Here is a 12,591-nt window from a genome sequence, read left to right as displayed (position 1 = left end):
ATCACAGAATTGTCATATCCATTCCTACTAGAAAATGAAGAGATGCCCTTGAAAATGCTCTCCATAAAATCTGTAAAAGCCAGTAGGCAATGACTTCTGTAATGCATGTGGATTAAAATTCAGTGATTGTGCTGATATCCTTGGCTTCAGTCCAGATTTAATGAGCAGTAATGGGACAGACCATAATTAAGTGTCATCTGAAGCTTTTGGGTTTTTTGTGTTGTGGAGTACCCTTTAGCAAGTGTTGCTGTTTTGCCATCAGAAGAAAAGACTTTAAAATACTTCTTGCTTTCTTTTGGGATACTTAAAACAGCACCAGCACCAGTTCATTCCTACACCCCTGCCAACGCTGAGCCTGCAAGTCGCCCTCCTTGGGTAACAGATGACTCATTTTCCCAGAAATTTGCACCTGGAAAAACCACCACCACTGTCACAAAGCACATCCTACCAAGGGGTGCTCCAGTACCAGCTCCTGCCTCAACTTCTGCTTACCCATCTCCAGTGTCAGCTTCTTCCCAGGCTCCTGCAATAGCCCGGGGAACTGTGCAGAGGGCTGAGCGTTTTCCAGCCAGCAGCCGAACTCCTCTCTGTGGGCACTGTAACAGCATAATTCGGTAAGGTCACGAGGTTTTGAAGAGGGATGAAGCAGAAAAAAAGTATCAGAGAGACTGGTTATTGTACATTAATATACAGTACCAGAGCCCAAGACTCAGTTAAATTACCCAGCAGGGATGTCTGTTGTCTGCTTCATTAGTTGAACATTTCCAGAGCTCATTTTGCTATTGTGTGGTTCACTTTTTATCACTGCAAAGTTATACATGCTAATTGTTTGTTTCACGGATGCTGTGGCAAATCACTGTTTGTTTTTTAAACAAGTTTCTGGTCCTAAGGTCCCCCTTGAAGGAGGTACATACAACTTCACTGGGAGAGGTGGGGGGGGCTATGGAGAGAAAAGAAACGAGACATCATTTTGGAACAGCAGCCAAGTGTAATTGTTGCTTTTGTGTCTGGAGAAAGATAATGCCTACACTCTATTACCAGTGATTCATAGCATGCCTCTCCCTTCTCTCCCAATCCGTTCTGCTGGACTGGTGCCCATTGCTACCCTGTGGACTGCTAACCAACTTTAAGTAATCCATGTGTAATGACAGTCTCCCCCACTAAAAGCAGCTAGTTTGGTGATGTGGAACTGCTGATTATTGCCCTTTATGTATTCCAAAATGGAAAAACTCCAGTAATAATCACTATATCTAATTGCAATCAAGAGTAAATCACCAAAACGAATTTAATGTGTCTTCCATATAATCAAACAGCAAGTTGTCATCTGATAGGCTGACATTTCTAGAACATGCCACATGCAGTGCTCTCAGATGAAAAGCAGGCAGGAGGCTTTAGGAGCTGTTGTGAGGTGCGGGTGTGTAGGTTTGGAAGTTTGCCTGCTTTTTCATGCTTTCAAACAGCAGCGTTATCTTCTGTGTTACAACCCTTGGCCTTTTCCTGTTGTCTTTGCAGCTGTTTGCAAAGACCACTTATAGCTACGTAGATATGAAAACAATTGATGATTTTTCCAACAGTTGTCTGTAAATCCAACATATATGGCTGAACAGTAATGAAGCATTTTAACCAGTCGGTGAAGTGTTTGAGTAATGATCTTGAAAAAGACCATTTCTGTTCAGGCTTCTGGATCTTATTTTAATACGCACCTTCATGGTTGGAGTGGAATGCTTGTTATACACGTGTGTGGTGTTTAACAAAGTGGGTTTGTAGCCAGGGTCATTCAATCTTTTTGCAATACAAATACGATAATGACGATTGTTTATAGGGGTCCTTTCCTGGTAGCCATGGGTCGCTCTTGGCATCCAGAAGAATTCAACTGTGCTTACTGCAAGACATCCTTGGCCGATATGTGCTTTGTGGAAGAGCAGAACAGCGTGTACTGTGAGCGCTGTTACGAACAGTTCTTTGCACCAACCTGTGCCAGATGCCACACTAAGATCATGGGGGTAAGAGAAAAAGCTTAACCCTTCCTCCAACTGCATGGTTCACTGAAATAGTGACATAGTTTAGACTCTAAGCAATAAATGTAGATATTTAATTATTTCCCCCTTTTTAATAATATTTCCCAGCATGTTGATTATTTCAGCACGAGAAATACATTATTTTGTAATAATTTTTATCTCTCTGAAAACTTGGATATTTCTGTACCTTCTTCAACTCGTAGACAGCATATGTAGTCTAATTACCATCTCACTGAGTGTAAAGTAAGTAACGCTTTCTGGATAATTCTTTGCTATCTGATACACACTATGTTACTTTTATCTATCTTTTCCTTATATTTATAGTAAGCAACTTGAACTGTTTGGGTTTTTTTTTTTCCTTATACAGCACTTAGTCTAAATTTCAATGGAGAAGTCAGCAATCTTAGGAAGAGGCCTGTTGCTCTTGCTGCACCTCACTGGCAGCTGGCAACGCAGCTGCCAAGAGGAATTTTGCTGACTTCTTATAGTTAAGAAAATACAGACTAAATACAAAGATCTGAATTCCAGAAAGGCAAAAATGGATGCCACTTTTATCTTAACATACTCATGCTTAGGTACAAGTAAATTTGCTCTGCATATACATTAGATGATGATGAGGTTGGAATATCGTAAGATAATTTTAGCAGTGCATTTATGCATGCAGTTACAGTGAATATATGACATGATTCTCTTAAATGAGGACGCAAGAAGTACGACACTGTTTTTTCCCTGCTTATCTGTCACCTTTTGACATCTGTCTAAACGTTGGCATTGACAGACTAGGTGCTTTTCTCTGCAATTGCCAATTAGGGATGGCAGCATCAGACATCTATGGTGAAGCTCTGGCTCCAACCAAGTCTTGTTTGCTACTGCGGTAGTGGGAGTAATTTTACAGCAGAGTACTGACTTAACTTACCTAATTAATGCTGGCACAAATCAGTTCCCCATTATGGATTTTCATCAGGAAAATGGCAAAGATGCCAGCTGCCTCTATTTATAGTAATAAGATCTCTCAATCTGGTTTTTGCTGCTTAGCTCAGTGAGGTTCATAAATTGATCCAAACCTATTTATCAGTGATAGTTGTTTTGCAAACAGTAACAGAAGTTAATGAATCTCGAATGGTGATTCTCTAATGAGATATATGGCAAACATACATTAGAGTATTTTGTCTGTATATTCACTGGACTGAAAGCATGGAAGAGGACTTCGATCCCTTTTGTCATAGTCAATGGAGACTAAAAATAATCTTTAAAAGAGAATTGGAATCTACGTATATAATTGGAAGCAACATAAAATAGGATCTAGATTCTCAGCTGGTGTAAATCAATCCTGTTTCACTGAAATTGACAAGGTTAAATTAATTTACACCCGTTGCACAGCTGGCTCTTTGAATTCTGGACTGTTTGACAGAGATGCACTGTCAAACATCATCTTGGGCACAAATAAGATTGACAAATCAGCAGGTAACCATGCGTCAGAGCTCAGTACAGCAGCTTTTGGACATGGAGGACTTCTGTATGACAAGATAAGGATGAAGCACTGATAGAGATTGCTCCATACCGGATAGAAGAAAGAAGCTGGTAAAATCTGGATACTCAGTTCAAGAGAACATCAGTTGCACAGAATCTTGTTTTTTTCTGTGATGAACACAGGGCCTAGGAACAGACACGCAGAGTCATTTTCACTAATCACATAAGTTAAATTCTAAGAAAATTATTTTTTAGATTTTCACATTAGTTTGTGATGCGTTCTTGTGAGAAGCTTAAAGAAGCTGAAAGAGTACATAATCTAAGTTGCTTTGAAACATCAGACTTAAATCACTTATCCCCTGCATGCATTTCTTGCTCTTAGAGAGGAAATTACTCTTTAAAATTTATTTAACAAATCATACTCTTGCATTGAAGAGTTCATACTAGTCATGTCAAAACAATGGAGAAAATAATCAGAATCTTTGTGCAGAATCTTTCCTGGAACAGCGACTGGGCATGTTGATACAAACAGCTGGCTGAACTATGTTGTTTCATTTTGGCAAATACATTGTTCTAGAAGGTTTGCAGTCCTGTTTCCTCTTTCTTTCCAAAGGATCCCAATTTGTCATACTTCTTTCTTTTGAGGAGGAGAATTGACTGATACAGAAGGGAAAAATCTGCCTTGTACTTTTCTGCAGGAGGTAGTTGCAGGGCATGTTATTCTGCTGGAGATTTTTGTTTGTTTGTTTATTTGTTTTACAGGAAGTGATGCATGCCCTAAGACAGACTTGGCACACAAGTTGCTTTGTCTGTGCTGCTTGTAAGATGCCGTTCGGGAATAGCCTCTTTCACATGGAGGATGGGGAACCTTATTGTGAGAAAGGTATGGCAAACTGGACAGTTCTGCTCAGGGATCACATGCTTCATGTTGTATGGAAGCAACGTAAGAACAAAGCAGCTGATAAACAAAATCAGTTACCCATCCAGCATGGATTTTGTTTTCACTCTCCGCGTATACAAGTGCTTCCCTCCCTGTATTTTTCTCCACTTTATAGGACAGACCAGCAGAGTTCTGGTCTTTTGCCTTTCTGTCCCACAATGCCTTGCCTCATTTCTGTCCCTTACATACTATGGTATGCCTAATGACTCCCACGAATTCCATATTCCTTTAGAATTTCTGCTATCTTTTTCAATGTCAAGTACTCCCAATTTGCACTTGATATTGAAAGTAAAGATGTATTAACCAACCAGTACGGGATTTCCATAACATTCTCTCTTAATGCAGACAGAACATAAATCCAGTCATGGAAACTTAAACTATGCTTCTATACCACCCTTAAGGTAACACTCAGTGGCCATTAGATTGTGTTTACTATGACCATATTTGCCCTTATGGATAGCTTCCACATATATTAAAGCTAATTTAAAACTAATGTGAAACATAACTTCAAATTTCATTAATTTTTTGTTTGTTTTCTGTGCTTGTGTCGGTAATTGTCATGTTGACGTGGGGTTTTGCACTGAGTTTGTATTTAAATAACGAAAGAAAAGAAGCAAATTTCAGTGTGTTTCAGTGAACGTAGTAGGAAACTGAGCAAAAACAATCCAAAAATTCATCCTCTGAAAACTATCTATTTCTCTGGGATTTAATACGTTAAGAGTTTGTTCTAAGTTTGCCTTTTGTTTTATTTTAGATTATATTGCTTTGTTCAGCACAAAATGCCATGGCTGTGATTTTCCTGTTGAAGCTGGAGATAAATTCATTGAAGCTCTTGGACATACTTGGCATGATACCTGCTTCATTTGTGCTGTAGGTTCTACACAAAATACTATTGTATGTCTTTATACTCGTAAATTGTGAAGTAACATTAGGAGACCTGAAAGCAGGAATAACTAACATATGCCTAAGGATGCAGAGGGACAGAATTTCAATTTGTACTTGCAGACAGGGATGGATGGGAGCCATTTCTCTCCTCCTCCATAATCTTTTACTAGAATTATTAAAAATGACCATCACAAGTGAGTGCTTTCTAATAAAACATCCAGTTTTAGAGAGTATGTACAGTAATACATAGCACTATTGCTGTTATTCTTTCCAATGTTTACCAAATAAAGATGAAGCAGAATTCAAAATAAATTAACACCATACTGAACAGCTTAGCCATAATTTTACTTACAAAGCAGTGCAGTTTGTATCTCCATGCAGAATGCTTGTTGAAACTTGCAAAAAGGAGTCTGTTTAGAGAGAATGAATAGTAATTAGCATAGAAGTTGGTCAAACTCATCAATCTGTGGTGTGCATACAGCTATACAGTGTGGCCGTATTCCCACACTCTGCACACAAAGCAGTAAAATCCACGTGATAAACGGTACTTGTCATATAGTTCTAATACAGCTGTGCTGCTCTACAACGTATTATTCCTAAGGAAACAGCATCTAGAACCTCTAATTAGCTAAAAATAGTATGTTGGCCACACCAAAAACTACAGTGACAATTTCTAATGTTTGTTGAACTCTAAAATTTAGGTTGAAGAGTAGAAAGTATAGAAATGTTTATAAATGTCTAAGTTAAACTAGTTACTGGCCTTTCAAGGGTACGTGGAAGTGAGTGACACAAAAGTGTCCTGTCAAAATTGAAATCTTTTGAAATTCTAACATAGAAAGGAATACTAAGACACTGAGTTCCCTTCACAAACTAACAGCTATTAGTCACTTATAAAAGACACTTCCTCTGAATATTTTTTTTCTTTTTTGCTTGTTTATTTAACTGCATTCTTACGTATTTATTTAAATTAGCAACCCAATTTTCTGTGGAGGTGACGGTTTTAACAACGCAGTTCTCACAGCATTTTTTGTCAGGCGCTAACTCTCTTTCAGTGGGTTAAGTCAAATGCAAATAAGCACACGACTCTTCTAATTTCTAATATGCTATCCTCATGTCCTTTCTTGTGATTTTCCTTCCACTTGCAGTAGCACATCGCTGATGTTATCACTCGCTGGTCTTAAGCCTGCCATAAGCATGAGGGATAACATTTATTCTTATTCCTCGATTCTGATGTGTTGGCTTCCTTAAGTGTTTCTAGTCAACTCTGATCTTGCAAGCGGTGTTGCACTACCCTGTGTAGATATCTGTACAATTCCAGGGCAGTTTATGCTGATCGAAACCGGGGCTGCCCTACCTGGGCCGTGCATTCTCACAGGTTTTGTTACGCCAACACCAGCACTTAACGCAGCCAGGCAGAGAACTCTGTGGGTTGAAGAATAACCTGGTAAGAGTAAGTAATTAGTTTTCAATGATACCGGCTGTCTGAACGACTCACTCCTTGATCACATAAGCACCCGTACCAAGACAAAATAATAACAGGAATGAGTATCTAATGGTACCATGGCAGGACAGTACCCCTGAGCTTTTGTAAAATCCAGTGTTACAAAGATCAGAATCTAGGTCTTAAAGTCTGAGATAACCAGATGTGCTCAAGTGTGCCACTGTCCTTTGACGGTCTACATAAGCACTGCGGGGACATGCCGAAGCTGCCTAGGAGATCCTGTACCTAGACTTCATTAAAAGGGAAACTAGTGAACTTAGTGGGTAGTGGTGGCAGGAAAACACAGACAGGAGAGCTAATGCTAACCAGAGCCTAACCTCAACATGGAGTAGGAAAGCTACCAAGGCATGCACTTTGATCCAGGAAATCAGATGCACTTCTGCCAAAGAAATGTGTGAGCAGAAGAGAAATACAGTTGAAATTGATAATCACATCTTTCTCTCTCTCTTTTTCTTCAATTTTTCTAATGATTCCTGATTGTGTTTATTATTAATTCTAGGTTTGCCATGTGAATTTGGAAGGTCAGCCGTTCTACTCCAAGAAGGATAAGCCACTGTGCAAGAAGCATGCCCATGCCATCAATATTTAAAAGAAGAGCTGGTAGTCAGTAATGCTGGGGAAAAACAGATGACTGACTGGGCAATTATAAAGTTGATAACCATGGCTGGCATTTCTCTTGGTAAAAGCTAGGAAGTTGATACTTCTGAAGTTTAACTTTAACCTCTTTCATAAATGCAGAACATGCTTTTGCAAGGTTCATACACAAACCTACTGAACGAACAGTCAAATGAACCAGTCCACTATTAGAGCAACTGTTGGGAGAAATATTGAAATTAACTAAAAACTGTAACATAAAACGTAATGCTCAAATACAGTTTCATATGAACTAACCACGGCAGCTTTACTGCTTAGACTACACACTAGTGTTTAACAACTGGAAAAGTCCTTTTGTAATAAGTCATTTCTTTCATAACAAGAATGAGTAAGTGCCACATGTACAATAATTTGTAGAACCAAAGGTCATAGCTTTCAAAGGGAAATAAATAGATTAGGGTTTCCTCTGTGAAAAGTGAATGCTATTCCATTATGTTGTGGTGCTACCTCACAGCATCAGTTATTTTAGATTCTTTCTAAATAAGTCTGCCTTGAATCCATATGTAGCTGGGAAGCCTAGGAGACAATCTGTAACTTAGTTTGAAAATGAAGTGGAAACAGAATTAACTCCTTCCATAACCCAGTAAGATCGAGAAAAGCATACTGGGTCAACCTTGCCAGTGCATTTGGCTTGTACACGCACAGTAGATTAGTTCACTTTCAGCTCATAATGGAAAAGGACAACTGGCTGTCTCCAAATCGTTCTTAGGCTGAATGGAATAGGGCTGGCTGGAAAGGCCAGCTTTTAGCTCAAAACCAGTTTTCCTTTCCTTTTGTGGAAAAAAATACTCAAAGTTGGTTTGGTTTCTAATTCCCATTGGTATCAGTGGGAGGTAGGAACCTACATCTGGACCTTCACATTGATGAACACAGAAGACACACATCCATCTAGCACAGCTAGGAAGTGGGTGATAGCCTGCAAAAGTTCCCTACTCTATCCCACATATTTAGGATGAGGGCATGTTTTTTCTTCTATAGTAAATTAACATTGATTCAAAATTCATAAGGTAGCATAACACCACAAGCCCATACTCTTTATTAGTTTTGTTAGTTTAAATGCAACACATCCTGAACTGTAGTAGTATTTGCCATTATATAACAGCAGATAGGCTCCAACAATTAGGATAACCATATAGTGATCTTTTTAATATTTTAAGAACAACTTGCAAGTTGTTCAAACAGTTATTTATAACTTTTTTTTGGAAAAAAAGCAATACTTGTAATACTGATATTTCTGAATTTTTAATTTTAGATATCAGTTACTTTTGTATTGGAGACAGCACTTCTGTCTGATAGAAAATAGAGTTAAAATGGAAAGTCTGATCACTATTGAAGTTTTATTAATTTGTTTAAGTGGGAATTATGATGTGTATGTTGACAGATTGCAGTACGGACAGTTTTGGATTAGTATTTCTGAGGCTGAGGATGCATTCTACAGGCCACATTCTGGTGCCACCTACACCCTATTTTACCTTGTGTTTTGAGTAACAAGGAATGACATTGCACTGCCTGCCTTTTCTCTTTTTTCTCCCTCGGGCAATGCCCATTTTAAGAAAGCTGGTGTGTCTTTTCAGGGATGAAAATCTATCCAAAGCTTGGGGGAGGAATAAGAGAAATTTGGAGTTCCAATACGAGAGTCAAGTTATCTGCAGGCAGTCTGCACCTTGGACAAACATAACAACCTGAGCTGCCTGTGGCAGTTGTGACATGTATGGCCTGTAGTTATTCAGAAGGTATCTTAGTTCTCACTGATCTTAGCAGTGATCTGATCCGAGTGCTACAGGGTCAGATTTTTGTATGCATGAATTATTCTGAAACACTAGTACATTATATGCAAAGCCTTTTTTTTTTCTATAGCAAACAAAATTTCTGTTTTCAGTCAGTGCTGGGCTGGTGTGAATATGGTTCCATTGATTACAAAATCCAAAGATCTGGCTCATAATATTCTCTAGAGGAATAAATTGTAATCATGGAAGTTAAATATTTTTTCACTCATATTTGACTTCATTAAATACCTTTTCATAACAGTGAGACAATTCTAGATTTCCTTTTAGTTTTTGAATGTCATTCAACAAAATGGTGTTTTTTATTCTCTGTTATTAAAGAGAATTCATATCAGCATTTTATATACTGAGACTGCATTGAAGATATTCTTTAGGCAGATTTCTGTCTTACCCACTGACTGGGACTAGTCTCTTACTGTCAACATCAAAACAGGGCGTCAGACTCCTTGGGAGGACACAAAATGCTAGGGCTTGTGATGCCTCGGGAAAGTTTCATGAGGTCTTTTGTCTCTAGTCTGAGTGTATATGTGTGTGTCTCCCTCTCCACCTTCCCCCTCAGTGCCCCGAAAAGCTCCCTCTTATCCAGCAGCGTGAAGGATAAAGCATCTGGGAGATGGTCAGAGGTGGAGGGCTGCAGCTTCGGCAGGGGTACAGCCTGTGCAGAGATGGTGGTAGGCAGCATGGCTGGGGCTGTCTCCTCTTCATGTTCCCAGGGGAGCCCAGCTGAAGGGGTCTAGGCCAGCCTTCGAGTTGCTGGGGTGGGCAGGGCTGTGGGAGACTTGGGGTATCGGTGTGGGCAGGGAAAGGGAGGCTTGTATCAGAGAAGGGAGAGCCCCTGCGGCAGCCAGAATGTAGGGGTTCTGGGGGCTTCTGTTCGGGTGTGACAAGAGGAGAGGGGAAGCCCTTACTGAAGCTGGGGCTGGAGGAGCGGGAATAGCTAGGGAAGGCCCATTTCACAGAGTTGATCTGTCAGATAGTTGGGGTGGGGCAGAGGGGGAAACAGCCAGGATGACTCACTACAGCCAGGGAAAGGGCCAGAAGCAAGAAATCAGGGTACAAGGAGCTCACAGTAGTCCAGAGAGATAGTATGAATACGTATAGAAGGGGTGAGTGGGGGGATACAGGATCCAATCTAGTAAATTTGAAGTCAGTACTGCAGAAAGGTGAATGCAGCGTATGTAAGCAAAGCTGAGCTAGCTTGCGGAGTGGCAACAGTGAAAACGCAGCAGCACGCAGACTTCAGTGGGAACCGCACTAGCTTGAGAGAGTCCTGAAAATTTCCTTTTCAGTGGGAGCCGTACTAACTTGAGAGTCCTGAAAACTTCCTTGGACAGGTAACCTGCACTGTAACACATGCCCTGACTCCAGCTGGTGTCTGAGCAAGTGAGATTAAATCTAGTTTACATATCGCTATATGAGGTACAGTGATATCTCTGAATGAAGAACAGAGATACCCTGAGGATTATCATGTAATAAATTTCCTGTTTTGACTTGTGCTGCTTCATAATGTGGTCCAAAAATAGGGAATCTACTTACCTGCCCTTGATATCTATATTAAGATATAATTTTTGCACATATCTGAACCAGAAATTTGTGAATAATAATGTGGTATTTTAACTTTCACAGGGGTAGAATACCACATAACTGCTGATACTCTTCTACCACATGTCACCTTTGTGATATGGAGGGGGAAAAGATGCATAGAGAAAGATATAGATAATTCATAATAGGGGCCTTAAACTATCACTGAACATAAATGCTATACAAAAACATGAAAGATGAATAATGTGTACTTGTTTATGTTTTATGTCTTGTAATAGATGCCTGGGACAAGTCCTAAGTTCCTCTAAATATTTCTTTTCATTCTAATTAACGTGAGGTTTTACATAATAAAACAAAGATACTGTACCTCTGAATGATCAAATAAAAAGACCAGTCTTTTATCTAATTAAAAAGTGTTCAGTAACTTTCCATTCAAAGGCTTCAAAATTATCTTAATGCTTTTTCTCTTTTCCTGTTCTTTTTTGCAGAACAGGGTAAAATAAATTTTTCCAAAGAAGACTGTTTTTATTGTCTGGAAAAAAAACACTCATGACTTTTTTTTGGAGGGGACGTTAGCTTTTACTATATTGGATTTACACATTATACATTTCTAAAATCAATTCAAAACACGGAAAAATATTGGTCCTTCAGTGGTCAGTACTTTGGGTGAGATGTTTTGTTAGAGATTATTTGTATTTATGTTTAATAATGTGAATGTCCACAGCACTGAACACACTCATTAGTGTCTAATGCTGGGCACACTAATGTTTATTTGCAATACTTGTCTCCTGGTAGCAGATACTAATTGGTTTAGTATTTATAAACATCCGAATTTGAAACTGAGTGATTCCTTGCCTGCAGTGATCATATTAGAAGTCTAGGTTTTATAATATATTGACATGTTGACTTGATGCCACAAGTGCCCTTTGTTTTAGATACATATTTTTCCTTAAGTTCCTAGTTATTTCAGAAACCGTATGTAGTGTGGTTTATGAGGTGTGAGTAACTACCTTGCATGGATTATCTGTGCCAACATGAATAAAACAGTCTAGTAATAAATGGAATGTGCAAATACAGTTAAAGTTTTATGATTTGGGCATATTTATTAATATGGCATGTGAACAGCTGACAGCTTTCAGCCATGTAATACTGATAAGAAAGCATACACAAGCTTGTACTCTATTTCAGACTGAAAATAAAAATTAAAAGCATTGGTTTCAACTTTATTGTATATCAATCTTGAATGTTTTATTAACCAAATAACGCTGTTTTACACAAACAAATGTTAGTATGCTTAAAAGATGTAGTGTGCTAACTGTACATGTTGTAACTTAGCAAGACTTGTATAGTCACAGACCTTGTTGTGTCAACAAACACTGTTTATAGTAACTTTTTAAGGAATGTGTAAATTCTGTCTTAGGTTACATAGATGCATCTGAGAACAAAGTTTGATTGCATAAGTTCAGGTGGGTGTTCTTCCATTTCTTAGCAGAAGTGACTTTTAAATAATATACAAAATATTTTAAACGTCCTCACCGAGATCTAGTGCCAAGAAATACTTCCAAATGAAAGGATATCTTCATTAACAGTGTGGCTTATAAAAACAGCCATTTTGTGCATTCCTAATCCACACCCCTCAGGAATGCAGGATTTTTAAAGATACAACTAATTATATTAAACTTCTTAATTAAGAAGTTACATGATAAATGGGCAGACTTGGCCTCAGATGGCATTACAAAGTACAGCATCAGGAATCACAACTTTGTGCACTTCGATTTTCTTTTACAGCCCTATTTA

At 38.8% G+C, this 12,591-nt stretch overlaps 1 protein-coding gene and 1 long non-coding RNA gene across 14 annotated transcripts in view; one reads left to right on the top strand and one right to left on the bottom strand.

Moving 5' to 3' along the window:
• LDB3 (LIM domain binding 3) overlaps window positions 1-12,020 on the top strand; it is a 127,603-nt gene extending 115,583 nt beyond the window's left edge. For all 6 annotated transcript variants that reach the window (XM_075423018.1, XM_075423022.1, XM_075423021.1 and 3 more), the window contains 5 exons: window positions 314-614; window positions 1,823-2,003; window positions 4,251-4,371; window positions 5,183-5,298; window positions 7,314-12,020. In XM_075423018.1, coding sequence (XP_075279133.1) covers window positions 314-614; window positions 1,823-2,003; window positions 4,251-4,371; window positions 5,183-5,298; window positions 7,314-7,403 — 809 coding nt within the window. In that variant the 3' untranslated portion in view covers window positions 7,404-12,020. The remainder of the gene's footprint in view (window positions 1-313; window positions 615-1,822; window positions 2,004-4,250; window positions 4,372-5,182; window positions 5,299-7,313) is intronic.
• LOC142361616 (uncharacterized) overlaps window positions 1-12,591 on the bottom strand; it is a 60,019-nt gene that overhangs the window by 37,758 nt on the left and 9,670 nt on the right. For 7 of the 8 annotated variants that reach the window (XR_012764260.1, XR_012764259.1, XR_012764257.1 and 4 more), the window contains exons 3-6: window positions 6,668-6,735; window positions 5,666-5,723; window positions 3,580-3,674; window positions 493-596 (exon numbers count right to left, since the gene is read on the bottom strand). This is a non-coding gene — a long non-coding RNA (uncharacterized LOC142361616). The remainder of the gene's footprint in view (window positions 1-492; window positions 597-3,579; window positions 3,675-5,665; window positions 5,724-6,667; window positions 6,736-12,591) is intronic. The other variant, XR_012764256.1, reaches the window with a different exon arrangement.

This window comes from Opisthocomus hoazin, chromosome 6 (assembly GCF_030867145.1).
Source record: "Opisthocomus hoazin isolate bOpiHoa1 chromosome 6, bOpiHoa1.hap1, whole genome shotgun sequence".
NCBI lineage: Eukaryota > Metazoa > Chordata > Aves > Opisthocomiformes > Opisthocomidae > Opisthocomus > Opisthocomus hoazin.
The sequence above is the reverse complement of the archived record's forward strand: the minus strand, read 5'-3'. Positions and strand labels throughout refer to the sequence as shown.